At 38.1% G+C, this 19,164-nt stretch overlaps 1 protein-coding gene across 2 annotated transcripts in view; it reads right to left on the reverse strand.

Moving 5' to 3' along the window:
- PCMT1 (protein-L-isoaspartate (D-aspartate) O-methyltransferase) overlaps nucleotides 1-19,164 on the reverse strand; it is a 43,900-nt gene that overhangs the window by 16,792 nt on the left and 7,944 nt on the right. For both annotated transcript variants that reach the window (XM_032407671.1, XM_032407673.1), the window contains exons 2-4: nucleotides 11,789-11,893; nucleotides 10,532-10,563; nucleotides 1,449-1,553 (exon numbers count right to left, since the gene is read on the reverse strand). In XM_032407671.1, coding sequence (XP_032263562.1) covers nucleotides 1,449-1,553; nucleotides 10,532-10,563; nucleotides 11,789-11,893 — 242 coding nt within the window. The remainder of the gene's footprint in view (nucleotides 1-1,448; nucleotides 1,554-10,531; nucleotides 10,564-11,788; nucleotides 11,894-19,164) is intronic.

The raw sequence follows: 19,164 nt of genomic DNA on the forward strand, positions 1-19,164 counted from the left end.
CCTTCATCACTCACTTACAACTGTACAACCTTGGCAAGTTATTCTATGAATTGGGTTCCTCAACTGTAAAATGATGAAAAGGGTACGTACCTCATAAATGATGTGAGAATTAAATAAAAGAATACACGAAAAGCACTTAGAACACTGACTAGCACATGGTAAGTATGTGAAAGACATTAAATTAACACTACTTTTAAAAAGATAACTCAGAAATCTAATAATTTTTAAAAAGTGTATTTTTCTCTAAAACCATAAATATGTCAAATATCAAGAACATGTCATTAAGTAAATACTGTGTCTAAACTTAAAAAAAAAAAATCCTAAGTGTGTGGGTGGCTCAGTTGGTTAAGTGTCTGCCTTTGGCTCAGGTCATGATCCCAGGGTCCAGGGTCTTCCTCTCTCTGCCCCTCCCCCTGCTCATGCTCGCTCGCTCTCTCTATCTTGTGTTCTTTCTTTCTAGCGCACGCTTCTCTCTCAAATAAATAAAACCTTAAAAAAAAAAATCCTGACATTCCATTAGGGAGGGCTTAACTTCTACAAAACAAGTAAAACAACTGAAAAGAAATACCTGAGTCCTTATTATTTAACAAGCACTGTTGTGGATGCTTAGGATACATCAAAGGAAAAAAAAAATTAAATAAAATTCCCGCCTCCCTGGAGCTTACATGCTAGTGGTCTGCCACTTACATATATACAGCAAGTTAAATGGATTCTAGTCTAAGATGCATCATCCATGAATCCTAACCTAACTAGACCAGAACCTTCCTATCTGGCCCTCAGGGACAAGAATTTTCATAATAATCAAATTGATTTGATTATCTGAGCACAGATAAACCTTTACTCAAAGTGCCTGAGTAGGCCTCCAGCCAGACTCTGGACAGTCACGAACCAAGATAAGCCTCTGGTGATAAAACCTGAAGTGTAATAAACAAGGCATTTTTCTAAGAGTACTTTTCTTAATATAAAAGAAGCTCTACTCTCATTTCTAATAACCCTGGAGGAGTGTTTGGAAATCAGATTCTCTGTATCATTTTCTGCCAGCTGCGAATTTGAAAGAATGCAGTCTGGAAGCTACTGGTTGCCATCTTGCGATCACAAAGGAAGAGCCTGACTAAAGCCAACATTTGGAGGAAAGCAAAACCAAACCAAGAACCAAAGAGAAACCCACTGTCAATAACAACGTCTGATCTTTTGAATCCAGCCACACAAAAAGCCAGATATACTTTAGACTTTTCCATTATATAAACCAAATAAATTCCCTTTTACTCTGCCAATTTGGACCGAATCTTCTGTTATTTGCAACAACAAAAAAACCTAAGTGATACATATTCCAACTGCTATATTAGAATTAAAAAAAAAAAAAAACCTCAAAAACTGCTAGTAAAAAAATGTACAGCCAAATATATAATATGCTGCTGCTGGAACGGAATGAAAAAGAAAGCTCTTACCATACGTGCAAAACATGCAGTAAGGATTCCACTTCCAGATCCTACGTCGAGAGCTTTAGCTCCTTCATGCAATTGATCAAATAGAAGTTCTAGTGCGTATGCATGCTGCCAAAAGAAAACAAAGCAAATATTCATTTTTTTTTCAAGACTCTATAAAGTACATATACCCTGGCATACAAATAAAGTTGCCAACTTCCTACCAATTTTTCTACAATTGTCATCTACCAAGATAATGAAAACACAACATATTATATACTTACATTTACAGAATTATGTAAGAAAATTTTCAGACTAAATTCTTACATTTATATAAAATGTTTTAGTAATTTTAGATCCCCAGTGTGTGAATTTTTTAATTTTAATTAATTCAAAGTCAAAAGCTACAAAAGGATGTACAGTGAAGTCTCCACCCCACCCCTGTCCATAACCTTCCACATCCCCAACCAATTTCACTCCCTAAAGGCAATCTATGTTGTCAGTTTCTTGTGATTCTTTTCAAACATACCCATTCTATGCATATACAAGCAAATACGCATCTATTTTTTCATTTATTATATCCTGAAGAACCTTTCTTTTTTTTTTAAGATTTTTTTTTTTTTTAACAGAGAGAGACACAGCGAGAGAGGGAACACAAGCAGGGGGAGTGGGAGAGGAGAAGCAGGCCCCCCCGCGGAGCAGGGTGCCCGATGCGTGGCTCGATCCCAGGACCCTGGGATCATGACCTGAGCCGAAGGCAGACGCTCGACTGAGCCACCCAGGCACCCCTTGAAGAACCTTTCTTATCAATACTTAAATAGCCTGTTCATTGGGGCGCCTGGGTGGCTCAGTCGTTAAGCAACTGCCTTCGGCTCAGCTCATGATCCCAGGGTCCTGGGATCAAGCCCCACATCGGGCTCCCTGCTCGGCGGGAAGCCTGCTTCTCCCTCTCCCGCTCCCCCTGCTTGCGTTCCCTCTCTCGCTGTCTCTCTCTGTCAAATAAATAAATAAAATCTTTTAAAATAAATAAATAAATAAATAAATAGCCTGTTCATTCCTTTTTATGGCTGAGAAGTATATTCTTATATGTATATTATAGTAACAAAAATTCCCCCCCAAAAAAATCCCTAATGAGGGATTTTTAAGTTAGCTCCAATCTTCTATAACAGAAGATATGAAATAATCTTAAAAAGTATATGTGTAGGATAATATAATAATCTTTATAAAAATCTTATAAAGTAGGGCACTTGGGTAGCTCAGTCAGTTAAGCATCTGACTTGGTTTTGGCTCAGGTCCTGATCTCATGGGTCATTAGATCGAGTCCCGCACCCAGCTCCGCACTCAGCAGGAGTCTGCTTGGATATTCTCTCCCTCTGCCCCTTCCCCCACTAATGCTCTCTCTCTCTCAAATAAATAAATAAATAAAATCTTAAAAAAAATCTTATAAAGTGTACCTATAGGATAAATTCCTAGAAGTAGAATTGGGGGGGGGGGGGTCAAAGGATATATAGTTTTATGTTTACAGTATATATAAATTATTAATCAAATAAAATCATATTGGATACACTATGGACCAAACCAAGAAATAAAGGCTTTTCTACTCCCTCCTCTTTATAAACTTACATTTCCGTGCTTTTCCAAAATATGTGATTAGAACTAATAAATGTTATCTCAAAAGCTGTCCTTAAATGCCTGCTATGTTCATTATTAAAAATCATCAGAGGGGGGCACCTGGGTGGTTCAGTTGCTTAAGTGACTGCCTTCAGCTCAGTTCATGATCCTGGAGTCCCAGGATTGAGTCCCACATGGGCTCCTTGCTCAGCAGGGAGTCTGCTTCTCCCTCTTCCCCTCCCCCCTCTGATGCTCCCTCTCTATTTCATTCTCTCTCTCTCAAATAAATAAATAAAATCTTAAAAAAAAAATCATCAGAGGGGCGCCTGGGTGGCTCAGTCTGTTAAATGTCCGACTCTAGGTTTTGACTCAGGTCATGATCTCAGGGTCATGGGATCGGCCCCACATGGGGTTCCATGCTCAGCATGGAGTCTGTTTGTCCCTCCCCCCCATTCTCTCTCTAGAATAAATAAAATCTTTAAAAAGAAAAAAAAAAATTTTAAGCATCAGAAACAGGTAATGTTCAAAATGGAGGACAGAATGGAAACTCCCTATTTAGAAAACTAATTTAGGTGACCAAAGCCAAAATACTGGTTACATAGAGGGTAAAGGCTAAGAAACTGGCATGAGAGAGCCTGCTAGAACATAGGAAACGTTCTGATCTTCATCTAGGTGGTGGCTACACGTATACATATGTGAACATTCATTAAGCTATACACTTAAGATTTGTGTACCTTACCAAGTGTGTATAATATTATTGGGTTTTATATGGTGCAGTTGGTTAAGTGTCCAATTCTTGGATTCAGCTCAAGTCATGATCTCAGGGTCCTGGGATTGAGGCCCACGTCAGGCTCCACACTCAGCATGGAGTCTGCTTGTCCCTCTCCCTCCGTTCCTCCCCTTGCTCTCGCTCGCTCTCTTTCAAATGGATAAATAAAATCTCAAAAAAAAGTTATTGAAAAGACTATGTATTCCAATCACTAAAAGTGGATGATCAGATTTCATGTACCCCTGATGTGATGGAACAAAAAAAATCATTAGGCAGTGTTCTTGAAAAGGAAAAGCGGGGGGGGGAAGGTGTGTGTGTCGGGGTGGGGGGAATAAGTTAAATACCACTAGGAAACAATTAACCAAATTTAGAATATGGGAAATTCTACAGGACAAATGGATAGGGTTTGTTTGGTTTTTTTTTAAGAACTTATTTATTTGAGAGAGAGAGGGAGGGAGAGGGAGGGAAACAGCAGAGGGGAGGGGCAGAGGGAGAGGGAAAGAGAAACTTAAGCAGACTCTGCATTGAATGTGGAGCCCAACACAGGGCTCAATCTCACAACCCTGAGATCAGGACCTGAGCTGAAACCAAGAGTTGGGACACTCGACTGCGCTACCCAAGCGCCCCCAAATGGATGAGTTTTGTCAATAAATAAGTGGTATTTAAAAAAAAGAAAGAGGTCTTTTAAGATTAAAAGGTACTAAAAAGACTGAAAAAGACTAGAAAGATGCAATGTCTGGACCTTGTTTGGATCCTGATTTAAGCAAATCAACCATAAAACAATTTTTTTGAAACACCTGGTACAGTCTGAGCACGGACTATGTGTAAGGTAATAACATACTAAGGAACATTGTTAGATATGATATAGTATTGTAGTCATGTTTTTAAAGTCATCAGATTTTATACTTAAATATTTAGGGGTGAATAATATTATGTTTGAGATTTGTTTTTAAATAGTTCAGTAAGAGGGAGACAAAGATAAAACAAGATTAACAAATTGTGGGTAATTATTAAAGGTGATGATGGCTACATGAGGGTTCATTATATTATCCTATTTGTATATATGGTGTTGGAAACTTTCCATATTAAAAGTTAAAAAAGAAAAAGCTAAGGCTACTATTCCACAACTAATGTAAAAAAGGCCTTTAATAGATAAAACCACACACAATCCAAGCGTTTTCAGTGTTCCAGAAAGTCATTAAGGTTCCACAAAAGCCCATTAAGGATAACACACAAATACACACTGAGGGATGGGTGTGTTTTGGGAAAAGAGTAATAGAGAACTAACTTTATCAATTTTTCATATGGATTGCTTTACAAAAGAGGCTCTTGCCTAAAGAGTGAAAAACATTCATGCCATGAAAAAGAGTTCTGGATTAAACATCAAAAGTAGCTTTCATCAGACTCTTACAACAATCAGTTATGAGGTTTAATAATTTCTACTAATAAGATAACAAGCATGGGACTAGAAGAATAGGGAAGTAATCAAAGAAACAAAATAACTTCTGCAATATCTGGATTTCTGGATCCAGAAATCAAAGGACAAGAAGGACTTCTTTAAGGTACCAATCCCCAATCTACAGGCAGTACTGTACCATCTTAATTCCAAAAAAACCTCAGGAATATTTTTTTCAGTACTATGTTTGCATAAGATTTAGTTTTTTTAAAAGGGGAGCATCCTGAGTTATTATTAAAGTTCCATTCAGATTTAAAATGTCAAGGCCTTCAATCACAATTATTAGCTTTTTTTTATGCTTTTATCACCCTAGCTAATATTTTTCTGGATAACCCATGTTTATCTCTAAATCCTCAAACTATGTTTTTTAAAAGTTCTTTTTTATAATTATGAAAAATTTTAAACCCACAAATACATTGAATACCCTTTTTTTCCTTACATACAGTCACCGACTTTATATATTGTGCCAACTGTTTTACCAAACCATCTGAAAATAGGCTGTAGACATCACGATACTTCACCCCAAAATACTTCAGCATGAATCTGCTAAAAAACTAGGACATCTCCCTTTGCAACCACATCACCATTAACACACTCAAGAAAATAATCAATTTAGTATCATCTAACATACGCATCATACTCAAATTTCAACTGTCCCCAAAATGTCCTTTACAGCTGTTTTTTCCCCAATCCATTCAAGGTTCATGCACTGCATTTGTCAATATAAAATATTCTCCCCTCAATTCTCCTCTACCTACCACTTCTCTATTCTTCAGAACACTGACTCCTTTAGGGAGTCCTGTCTGGCTGTCCCACATAATTCCCCATATTGTAGATGTGTGAATTTCCTCAAGGTTAGACTCAGATCCAAGAGTTAGCAAGAACAGCACACGAGGCTTGCTAGGCACCTCCCATTGCATCACATCAGGAAGCACATAATGTTGGGTCACCTTACCTCTGGACTTGCCAAACTCAACCACTCAGTAAATATGGTAACGACTAGATCACTCTATTTTAAAGGCATAATTTTCTCTTAGTAATTAATAAGTAATATGTAGAGTAAGAATTTGAGACTACATGAATATTTTTGTTCCTCAATAACCTTTCTCTAAACTGTTTTAGATTAATTGATGATCTCTGCCCAATTTAATCATATTGATGATTACAAAATAGTGATTTTTTTACAAAGTTCTATTATTCCCTCCAAATGTATTAATTGGCATTCTTCTGGTTTTTCATTTTTTTCCGTCTTGCTTTTTTTTAAATTTCTATGAACTCATGGATTTTGTTTCTTTTTTCTTTTTTTTTTTTTTTTTAAAGATTTTACTTATTTATTGACAGAGAGAGAGAGAGAGAGAGCATAAGCAGGGGGAGTGGCAGGCAGAGGGAGAAGGAGAAGGCTCCCCGCAGAGCAGGGGAGCCCAATGTGGGACTTGATCATGGGATCATGACCTGAGCCGAAGGCAGTCGCTTAACCAACTGAGCCACCCAGGCACCCTGGATTTTTGTTTCTTAATTCACAGTGTTATAATCCATTACCTTGATTATCTATCATTTTTCAATTTTCAAATTGTCTACAATTTGGCCTCTGGGAATCTCTTCAAACCTGCTCATATGTCCTTCCAACATCACCCCATCAATCTTTGAGTACTTCCTCACTTTCTAATATTCAGTCACTTCTCCAAGGAGCTCTAGTCTCATTTAGTGAGAAATGTTTTTTAGGATTCAATATCTGCATACTATGTGTACTCACGGCTACCAGGATGCTTTTAATCTCTTACCCAATGCAGATATCACATTTTCAATTAAGACTTTGGAAAATATTCCAGGATTGTAGATACTTCCAAGCAAGTCTGTGATTTTAAAGTTCATTAAACAGAGATGTCATTTATCTTTGCTCCTCACTTTGTTTCTCTTTTAATACTTCTAAGATCTATGCAATAAATGATACTAAATCACAAATGCTTGTTTGTATAATACGATTAATACTATTTTATTCTACTCACATCCTGGTTCAGCAAGCATCAAAGGACACTGTATTATTACTGTTTGTACATACAGGCATACATATAGATGTACTGTGTGACTATATACGTACACATAAATACACACATTTTCCTTATTAAGAGACAGAGGTAAAGATATATAAGTGATTAAAAATGCATCCTTGGGGCACCTGGGTGGCTCAGTTGTTAAGCGTCTGCCTTCAGCTCAGGTCATGATCCCAGGGTCCTAGGATCAAGCCCCGCATCGGGCTCCCTGCTCCGCAGGAAGCCTGCTTCTCCCTCTCCCACTCCCCCTGCTTGTGTTCCCTCTCTCGCTGTGACTCTCTTTCAAATAAATAAATAAAAAATCTTTAAAAAAAATAAAAATGCATCCTTTTTGGGTGCCTGGGTGGCTCAGTCAGTTAAGTGTCTGCCTTTGGCTCAGGTCATAATCCCAGGGTCCATGGATCGAGCCCCACATCTGGCTCCCTGCTCAGTGGGGAGTCTGCTTCTCACTCTCCCTCTGCCTCTCCCCTGGCTTGTGCTAGCTTGTGTGCTCTCTCAAATAAATCTTTAAAAATAAATAAATAAAATAAAATAAGTAAATATTAAAAAAAAAAAATTCGTATTCCATGGTTAAAAAAAACAAAGAAGGGGGCATCTGGCTGGCTCAGTCGGAGAAGCATGCAGCTCTTGATTTTGGGGTTGGGAGTTCAAGCCCCACATTGGCTACAGAGATTACTTAAATAAATAAACTTAAAAAAAAAAAAGAGAGAAGAAAACAGAAAGAAATTGGTAACATGTAAAGGGTACAGAGTGAAAAGCAGATCTCACTTTCATTCCCATCCCTCCAATCATCTACTTCTGACCTTAGAAGAAATCATTTTTAGTTTTCACGCCTAGAGGAAGACATATGCGTGTATACACGCAGATTTGATTTTTGTATATTGCAGAATACTCTAAATACTCTTCTGTACTCTGCTTTTATACTTAATGTTTCCTGAACATCTTCCTATATTGGTACTTACAGAAATTCCTCATTTAACAGCTTCACAATAACTCACTGTATGGACAAACTATAATTATTAACCATCCACTATTAGTGGACTATCAGTGATCACGTTTTTTTTGCTATTATAAATAATGTGACAATGAACATCTTTAGTCATTTTGTACCTACAAAAATGTACCATAGGATAAATAGCTTGAAATAAAACTGAAGAATGTAAGGTATATTTATCTCACATTTTATAAATTTGCCAAATTGCCTTCCAACACTATCGATTTACTCTCAACAAAAAAGTATGTAACTGTTTCCCCCTTTCCAATACAAAGTATTAAACTTTTTTACCTCTGACAATCTGATAGATGAAAAATGGTACTTCACTACAATGCTAATGTGTAATTTACTAACTATATAAATATAAATGAAAATGACATCTTTTCATTTGTTTAAGTGCTAATGTCATCTCTATTTATTTTTCTATTAACTATCATTCTGGTACTTCAACTATATTCTTTTGGGTTCACCAGTCTTTCACTTCTTAATTTATAGGATACACACCCACATTTGTATATGGAAATTTGACCTAGGTTGTTGTATGTATTCTAAATATTTCCCTCAGTTTTTCTCCTTTTAATTTTGCCTATAACATTTTTTTCTCTGCAGAAATCCAAAATTTTTATGTTGCAAAATATATCATGTTTTTTAATGGCTCATCTTTTGTCATGTTTTAAAAAGTCATTTCTAGGGGCACCCTGGGTGGTTCAGTTGGTAAGGATCTGACTCTTGATTTCAGCTCATGTCATGATCTTAGGGTCATGAGATCAAGCCCCACATCAGTCTCCACACTCAGTGGGGAGTCTGCCCCCCCGCCCCTCCCCCAGCTTGTGTTCTCTCACTCTAAAATAAATAAATCTTTTGAAAATAAATTTAAAAATTAAAAAATAAAGTATTTTTTTTTAAGATTTTATTTATTTATTTGACAGAGAGAGAGACAGCAAGAGTGGGAACACAAGCAGGGGGAGTGGGAGAGGGAGAAGCAGGTTTCCCGCTAAGCAAGGAGCCCGATGCGGGGCTCGATCCCAGGACCCTGGGATCATGACCTGAGCCGAAGGCAGACGCTTAACGACTGAGCCACCCAGGTGCCCCAAGTCATTTCTATTTAATGTTTATAAATAATAATTTTCCTATATTTTCATCTAGTATAACAGTTCATCATAAATATATGTAAATTTATTTTAATATAAAGAAGGCTTTACATTTAAATAAGAGCTTCTCCAATCCCAAATACTTTCAGAGAATCAGAAAAGCTATTGTTCTTCTCCCCAAAAGCCAACAGAGTACTCATTCAAATAACTGACATTTAAAACCCAAGAAAATTCCCAGCAGATTAAAAGTGCTAGATAACTTAAAATAGGTCCTTCTCAGTTATACAGCTTCACAGCTGCTATACTTGACCAATCCCTAATGATTTTTCCAAATAAGATATGAAATAAAAGAAATAATATTCAACTTGAGATTTCTACAATATATCCATTATATTATTTAAAATATTCTCTTCCTGGGGCACCTGGGTGGCTCAGTCAGTTAAGCGTCTGCCTTCGGCTCAGGTCATGATCCCAGGATCCTGGGATAGAGGCCCCACATCAGGCTCCTTGCTCGGCGGAGAGCCTGCTTCTCCCTCTGCCTCTGCCTGTCGCTCCCCCTGCTTGTGCTCTCTCTCTCACTGTCTCTCTCTGTCAAATAAATAAAAATAAATAAAATCCTTAAAAAAATAAAATAAAATAAAATATTCTCTTCCTTGAGGCACCTGGGTGGCTCAGTTGGTTAAGAGGCTGCCTTCTGCTCAGGTCATGATCCCAGGGTCCTGGGATCAAGCCCTGCATCGGGCTCCCTGCTCAGCAGGAAGCCTGCTTCTCTCTCTCTATCTGCCGTTCCCCCTGCTTGTGCTCTCTCTTACTCTAATAAATAAATAAAATCTTAAAAAAAAAAAATTCTCTTCCTTAATTTGCTCATCACTAAATAACCTTTTATATCCAATTTTTACATGATTAGATATTAATGACAACCAATAAAAACTTTAATGACAGTTTCTACCAAGAAGACTTCTCTCTATATATCATGTATTAAGAATAAGAGGTTCATTACCAATCTACAAAACTCATAGATGATAAAATTGATCTAATTAAAAGTTCAACTTTTTTTAAACCTTTTTTACTAAAGAAAATGATCTTACAGGAAAAATGTGATCCATTTATACCCAAATGACCAACGTTAACTTACCATGTGTGGAGCACTGATTGTTGCTTGGAAACCTGCAAAAGAAGAACAGAACTACTGACACATTCAGCTGCAAAAACATCCCAGATACTCCATGTAACTCCTTTCCTAACATCCACAAATTCTTTTTCATAATAATATTTCTCGTTTTTATGATCTCAAGAAAATAAAACTTTTATTTTGCATTTTAGAGTACTGTCAAGTAGCAGTTATAATGAGAAAATACATCATGCCAAAGGCTAATATGCTCATCTAGTACAACACTCCCACTATTTCTAAAAATTTCTTCTCCCATATAGTTAGCTTACGAACTCAAGAAGTTGAGTTTGTAAGTTTATGACTTGTTTTCTCTCCAGATTTATAAAAAGAAAATAAACTTCCATATATAATAGGTATGCAAAATTTCTGAAAATTAAATTGCTTCCTACTTCTGGCAACTTATTGAGCAACTGGCAATCAAAGTAGCTTAAGAGACTAAAAAACTACCTCAGTTTACTCTTTATACTATCGCCTGATGGTAATTCACAATCTTTTCTTAGTTTTTAAGCTTTCAAGTTTTTCTTCCAGTGTTGCTTTCTCAAAACTTATTTACCTGCTTCTGCATCTGAAGCAATTTTCACTGAGCGGTGGTAGCAGGTGCCTTCGGGGTTCAGAAGCTCCCCAGGATCTTCTCTGCTGACTGTTATAGTGCTTCAAAAGAAGAAAGCATGGCAGCTGGCTGACAGAATCCTGTGGCCCTTCTAAGCCTCAAAGGCGCCCACTGCCAAGGCTCAGCAGTTCAGTAAAACCTGCTTCAGGAGAAGGAGTTAAATACCGAACTTTCTAAAACCAAGCACAAACCAAAAACTTCAGGGCAAGTGAAGCAGAGAAGTCAGTAACCACTTAATTACACTTATTTCCTTCAATATTGATTTAAAAAACTGATGTTAATATGAAAAACAACTTTAGTCAACATTAAGGGCCTAAAGAAAGCTAAGCACTCAGTTTAAACTTAAATTTTCATTAAAAGTATGTTTTAAGAAAAATGTTTAAAATATTCTTCATATATATTATACACAGTTTGAAAAAATAGAAAAGATACTTAATACATAACATCATTTTATTGAAATGGCTATGTTTGGAATTATGACACTTAACTGAGGCATAAAATTCAAACTAGCAAGGTAATAATAAATATCTGTGTCCCCATCCATTTTTACTTAACAAAAATTATACAGTAAATGAGTAAAAATGTGACATTTTCAGAAATCCAGACCTTACCTATTGATTGTGGAGAATCCATATAAGGATTACATTTTGCATAATGGGAACGGTCTGTGGCCAGCATTACTTCAAATACTTTATCTGTTTTGATGATTCCATTTTCTGAAATGAATGAGGCAAACATTTTAAGCTAGGAGTGAGATGACCAGATGTACTTTAGAATTTACTCTGGTTACACTGGAGAGACTGGACTGGAAGAGAGCAAGATTGGAAGTTGCTGTAATGGCCCAGGTAAACACAACCTGGTCTTCAGCAATGACACTAAGGATGAAGAAAAGTAGAAGGATTTGAGTTACATTTAATAGGTAATATATACCTAACTAACTAGCTTTGGAGGAAGGATGATGGGTAATGGTTGAGATGCTGATATCATATACTGATTTGCGAAATCCTGGAGAAGGAGCAGAGTAAAGAGGAAAATGATAACTTACTTATTCAGTTGGTGGCTATAAACCATACAAGTGGAGATATGCAGCAGTCCACTGAACACGTGGATCTGGGGCTCAGGAAAGAGATCTAGGACAGTGATAGAGACTTCTAGTAATATAGACGGTAACTGAAACAATGAACTCAAGTAGCCAGGGAAAAATACACAAAGAAGAAAAATAAAAGCGAACATTGAAGAGATGTGCAAAGGAAGTGGAACCTTCAAAGATTATGACAAAAAACAGCCACAAGGGTAGATGAAAATCAAGTAGATAAACTGTTATAAACCCCAACTGAAAAGAAATTTTTCAAGAAGGAAAGCAAGGTCAATGATTATAAACTATAAATTCTTTGAGATTGAGTAAATATGTTAAACTTAAATAACCCTCATGGTACCATGCACAGTTATTATTCAGTAAAGCCCTTATTAACTCACTCAATATGCTTACTGACTGTCTAATACATACCAGATACAATGGTACACACTTAGGATTATTATTATATAGGATTAGAAATAAACAAGATAATATAATTACAATTTCACAATTTAAATGGGTGAATTAGGGGAGCCTGGGTGGCTCAGTCGTTAAGCGTCTGCCTTTGGCTCAGGTCATGATCCCGGAGTCCTGGGATCGAGCCCCGCATCGGGCTCCCTGCTCAGCGGAAAGCTTGCTCCTCCCTCTCCCACTCCCTCTGCTTGTGTTCCCTCTCTCGCTGTGTCTCTCTGTCAAATAAATAAATAAAATCTTTTAAAAATAAATAAATAGGTGAATTATATAATAAAAGTATACTTTAGTAAAGCTGTTTAAAAAAAAGATTCAATGGGGGTGCCTGGGTGGCTCAGTCGGTTAAGTGACTCTTGATCTCAGCTCAGGTCTTGATCTCGGGGTCGTGAGTTCAAGCCCCACACGGGGCTCCACGCTGGGTGGGAAGCCTACTTTAAAAAAATTGGAAAATAAATTAAAAATATATTTTAAAGAAAAGATTCAATGGAGGTGCTTGGGTGGCTCAATTAGTTAAGCGTCTGACTCTTGGTTTTAGGACAGGTCGTGATCTTTGGGTCCTGAGATAAAGCCCTGCATTGGGTTCCACGCTTGGCGAGGAGTCTGCTTGTCCCTCTCCCACTGCTCCTCCACTTGCTTGCTCAATCTCTCTCTCTCTCATAAATAAAAAATCTTTACAAAAAATTCAATGGGACTAGAAGTGGCAATCGAGAAGCTCTGATTCTGGGGAAGAATCAAAAGAAAACAGGGAAAGAATGGTGCCTTTTGGTGCAGCAATAAAGGAAAAGAAAATTAAGGATCCTGCAGAAACAAAAAGCAACAAGATGTGCCGACTCCTCCCCCTTTTTCCCAGCACTACTCCTAACACATCACCAACCTTTAAAGAAACTGCAAGTCACTATACTGAAAAAGGTGCTCTGGAACTGTGTCCACAAAATGTCCAAAAATAGGAAAAAGAAAAAAAAACCAACTCCATTCAAAGATACTGTAAAAAGAAAACAAAATGCAAATCAAAACATTTTAGCTGAGGGGCATTTGGATGGCTCAGCAGGTTGAGCATCCAACTCTTGGTTTTGGCTCAGGTTATGGTCTCTGGGTCATGAGTGAGATCAAGCCCTGCCTTGAGCTCCAAGCTCAGCAAGGAGTCTGCTTGAGATTCTTCCCCCTCCCTCTCCCTCCCATCCCTCCTTGTGCTCTCTAAAATAAATAAAATCTTTAAAAAAACAAAAACAGAAAAGGGGTGCCTGGGTGGCTCAGTCGGCTCAGCATTTGGCTCAGGTCATGATTTCAGGGTCCTGGGACTGAGCCCTATGTCAGGCTCTGTACTCAGTGGGGAGTCTGTTCCTCCCTCTCCCTCTGCCCCTCCCCCTGCTCATGCTCTCTCTCTCTCAAATAAATAAAATCTTTAAAAAATTAAAAATTAAAAAAAATTTCAGCTGATTAAACAGAAACTATAATTTTAAAACTATATTCTAAGAAAACAGCAGAAAGTAAGGAAAAGTATTACCAGGAATAATCAACCTCATGACATATACTAATAAAAACTATCAGACTTTAGGGGCACCTGGTAGCTCAGTTGGTTAAGCATACAACTCCTGATTTCAACTCAGGTAATGATCTCAGGGTAGTGAGATGGAGCCCCACAGTTCTAGGTGTAGAGTCTCTCTCCTTCTCCTTCTGCCCCTCCTCCACTGCCCCTGCACCCAAGCCTGGCTTGGGAGCATACTCCCTGTAAAACAAAAACAAACAACAACAAAAACTCAGACTTTAAAGGCATGGAAAAAAATCCTCAGAGCCTCAAGGCAAAAAAATCGTATTACCTAGTAAGGGTTAAAAAAAAAAAAAAAAAGGTTAGGCAACCATCAGATTTTCTAAAAGCAAAATTCAAAGCAAAGCAAGAATGAATCAACATTTTCAAGAAATTCAAGAAAAGAAAATGCCTGGATGGCTCAGCCGGTTAAGCATCTGACTCGGTTTTGGCTCAGGTCATGATCTCAGGGTCCTGGGATCGTGCCCCAGGTCAGGCTCAGTGCTCAATGGGGAGTCAGCTTGAGATTCCCTCTCTCCCTCTGCCCGGCCCCCACCTCACGCACTCTCTCTCTCAAATTAATAAATCTTTAAAAAAAAAAGAAAAGAAAACGCAAATCAGCAATTGAAAAGAAGCAAACTACTGAGGCACCTCGCTGGCTTAGTCCATACAGCATGCAACTCTTGATCTTGGGATCATGAGTTCAAGCCCCTCATTGGGCATAGAGCTTACTCAAAAAAAAAAAAAAAAATTAAAACCCCACAATGACAAAAAAACAAAAAAAGCAAACTACTAATACATTCAACAACTTGAATAAATCTCAAAAGTACTAATCTCAGTGAAAGAGACTATACACTGTATGATTCCATTTATATCAAATTCTAGAAAAGTCAGAACCACAGTGGGAGACGGCTGATCTGTGATTGCTAGAGAGTGGGGGTAAAAGGAGTAGATTAATTGCAAAGGGGCATCAGGAAACTTTGTGGGTAAAAGAAATGTTCTATATCAGAGATCAGCAAATTTACATGAAAGTCCAAATAGTAGATATTTCAGGCTTTGCAGACCAAAGTCTCTGTTGTAAGAACTCAACTGTCAATGTAGTATGGGAACAACCACAAACAATACCAAATAAAGGCTATATTCAGATAAATTTTTATATCTAAAAATAGACAGTAGGGGTGCCTGGTGCCTCAGTCAGTTAAGCTGTGACTCTTGATTTCAGCTCAGGTCACGATCTCAGTGTCCTGGGATCGGGCCCCACTTTGGGCTCCACACTCAGCCAGGAGTCTGCTTCAGAATTCTCTCTCTCCCTCTGCTCCTCCCTCAGCCTGCTCAGGCACACACTCTCTCTATATATAATAAATACATCTAAATAAATAAATAAATAGATACAGACAGTAGCCCAGATTGGCTTATGGGGTGTAGTTTGCTGACCCTTGTTCTATATCATTAGGGTGCTGGGTTACACAACTAAATTTGTCAAATTTTTCAAATTGTAATTTTTTTTAAGCAAGAGAGAGAGAGAACACGTGTGTGTATGTACATGTGTACACGAGCACAACGGGCAGAATCTTAAGCAGGCTCCAGGCCCAGCATTGTTGGGCTCCATCTCACAACCCTGAGATCATGACCTGAGTCAAAATCAAGAGCCAGACACTTAACTGACTGAGTCACCCAAGCACCGCCTAAATGTTTGGGTTTTTTTAAGATTTTATTTATTTGAGGGAGCGAGCAAGAGAGCAAGAGAGAGCACGACGGGGGGAAAGGGCAGAGGGAGAGGGAGAATCAAGCTCTCCTCTGAGCAGGGAGCCCCACACAGGACTCCATCCCAGGACCCCGGGATCATGACCTGAGCAGAAGGCAGACGCTTAACCAACTGAGCCACCCAGGCACCCCCCACCAAATGGTTTTTAAAAGCATGTCATTATTTATTAAAAAGCTGAACACATCAAGGCTCAGAATCAAGGTTTATTAGACCATTATTGGTTGGTTTCCAAAATTTTCACCACAAGATTCTTTTTATTTTTGCCCTGAATTCTGTATTTTGAAAGATGCCTAAACTAAGCTACATTTACTAAGTTATTAAGTGATTTTGCCATTTTTGGTAATTTGACATATACAACTGCCAGTGCCTTGAAAATTTTTATCAAACAGCAAAATAATTTAATGTTTCACTTTTTTGTGGATAGCCTAATTATGAGTAAATGTGTAATTACCATTAGGCTTTCTGAAACAGTGAACAGCTTTAGAACCACCCATACCCAATCCTCCTGTGCCCTAGAGACCAAGGACCTTAATTAAATAATTATAATAATGGCGGGTGCCTGGGTGGCTCAATTGGTTAAGCCACTGCCTTCAGCTCAGGTCATGATCCTGGAGTCCCAGGATCGAGTCCCGCATCAGGCTCCCTGCTCAGCAGGGAGTCTGCTTCTCCCTCTAACCCTCCTCCCTCTCATGCTATCATTCTCTCTCTCTCAAATAAATAAATATCTTTAAAAATAATAATAATAATTATAATAATGGCTAATGTTGGTCCAAATATGCAACTGATCCAAAAGAGAAGTCAGTAGGATTCAAAAAGGAGAATGCAATAGAATCCAAGCCATAAGTCAAATAATAAAAAACTTGAAAAGATTAGAGCCATGTTAAGGTGTCTGTTTCTCTTTTCAACTTGATGGATGGTGGAAGGGTGCAGAGGTGGAAGGGTACAGATAAATTCCAGGAAAAAAACAAAAATGCTGTAAGAGTCATGATTTAGATATGAAGAAAACTAAAATGTGACATGATTTCAAGCAACTGATCAAATGTGAAAACAAGGGAAAATATCCAACTATTCCTCTACAATAGTGGAGGGGTCTGTGATATTGGAAACAGAAAGTAGGGAATAAACTCACAGCAGACTACATAACTCAGCCAATTGTTGACATAGTCATACAATCGATGACTACTGATTTTCAACACTTAAAAATCAACAAAATGCAGAAAATTTATTTACTGCTCAGAACACAAATTATCAACTTTGACAATGTAAAAGAGCCGCTAATAAGTTGGGAAATGAGAGGGAGAACTCCCTAGTATCCTTTCTTACAAAGTAGAAGGGTTACCAGAGGTAGCCTTAGTTTATAAATTATGAAACAAGAAACTGAGGTTAAAGTATATTACTTAATGTTAGAAAGGTAACCACAAAAAAGGAAGCAAAAAATTATGATATAACTACATGAGGGAGAGGTGGGTTTGTAGAGTTAAATACTTGTCCATCTTGGCAGGAGGTCAACAGATAATGTCTGAAGTTGATAAAACAAGAAATGACAGTTTAACCACATCATTTAAAGACATGAAGATAATCACCAGAAAAAACAAAAAAATGTAGTTAAAAGTGGTTCCCTCTAGGCAATGAGTCTAGGAGTGGGAAGGAATGGAGCCAAGCAATTGTTATTTTTCAATAAATGCCCTTGTGTAGGATTTTATCTTTTAACCATGTACATGTATTACTTGACTAAAAATTAATCTTGGGGCACCTGGGTGGCTCAGTTGGTTAAAGCATCTGACTCTTGATCTCCATTCAGGTCTTGATCTCAGGGTTGTGAGTTCAAGCCCCACAATGGGCTCCACGCTGGGTGTGGAGCCTACTTAGAAAATAAATAAATAGAGGGCGCCTGGGTGGCTCAGTTGGTTAAGCGACTGCCTTTGGCTCAGGTCATGATCCTGGAGTCCTGGGATTGAGTCCCACATCGGGCTCCCTGCTCAGCAGGGAGTCTGCTTTTCCCTCTGACCCTCCCCCCTCTCATGCTCTCTCTCTCTCATTCTCTCTTTCAAATAAATAAATAAAATCTTTAAAAAAGAAAAAGAAAATAAATAAATTTTAAAATCTTTAAAAAAAATAAAAATCTTAATTCTCCTAACCTTGTTATCATAGATAGTATGTACTTATATAAATATATAAACAATACACACACACACCCCTCCAATTAGCAAGATGTAAGATGCGGCAGGGGACTCGTTTTCCTTCCCAGTGGTAGAATTTTAACTGGGTGCATTATCTAGCCTCTCTGTAGTTATGTGTAGTCTTAAAATTCAGTTCTTGTCAACAGAACATACACAGAAATTATGTATGCAACTTCCAGATCATCCCCTTAAAAAGGAATGGGTTTTTTTCTCTTTTCCCATTCTTCTCCCCACTCGCCGGAATATGGAAATGATGGAGGTAAATTATCTTCAACCTTTCAGATAAGGGAAAGACTTTAGGAAGCACAAGAGAGATGAAAGCAGGTCCTCAACACTGCAGAACCACCATATTAGCTCTGAACTGTTTATGCTTGGGTTGTTACAGGAGATAGAACTTTGATTTTGTTTCAGCCATTGTTATTGTGGTCTTTGTTATAGCAGCTGAACAGGAACCCTAATGCACACAGTGTATGAGGAGGAAAACAAGATCAGTCTGAAGAACAGGAATGGAGTTGGAGGGTGGAAATAGGTTGTAGAAGACCCTAAAGAGGCCTGAAAGCTGAGCAAGAGGTGTTTATACTTGATAGAGTAAGCAATGGGAAGCCTGGGCAAGCAAGTGACTTAACAGAAAGCAGTATCTTAGGAAAACTAGCATAATGTGTAGAATGGAGCTGAGGGGAGGGAAACTGAGAGTGTGACAACCCATCAGACACTTGGAGGTCTATCACTCCGAGTATGGACTAAGGACCCAGGCTAGGAGAATACAATAACAGTGGAAGCAATGACTAGGAAAGGTATCCATAAGAACTGCTGAGTTAATGTGGTAACAGTCTGAAAGAATCAATGACTACTCCAAGATTTTTGATCCAGGAGAACAGAAGAATGGAAGCAACCCTGGCAGAAACGGAAAGGAAGAAAGCCTGTGTTGATATGAAGCACTGAAAATCGGGGGGGGGGGGGGGGGGGGGGGG

Source organism: Phoca vitulina, unplaced genomic scaffold, assembly GCF_004348235.1.
Source record: "Phoca vitulina isolate PV1807 unplaced genomic scaffold, GSC_HSeal_1.0 scaffold9, whole genome shotgun sequence".
Taxonomy (NCBI): Eukaryota; Metazoa; Chordata; class Mammalia; order Carnivora; family Phocidae; genus Phoca; species Phoca vitulina.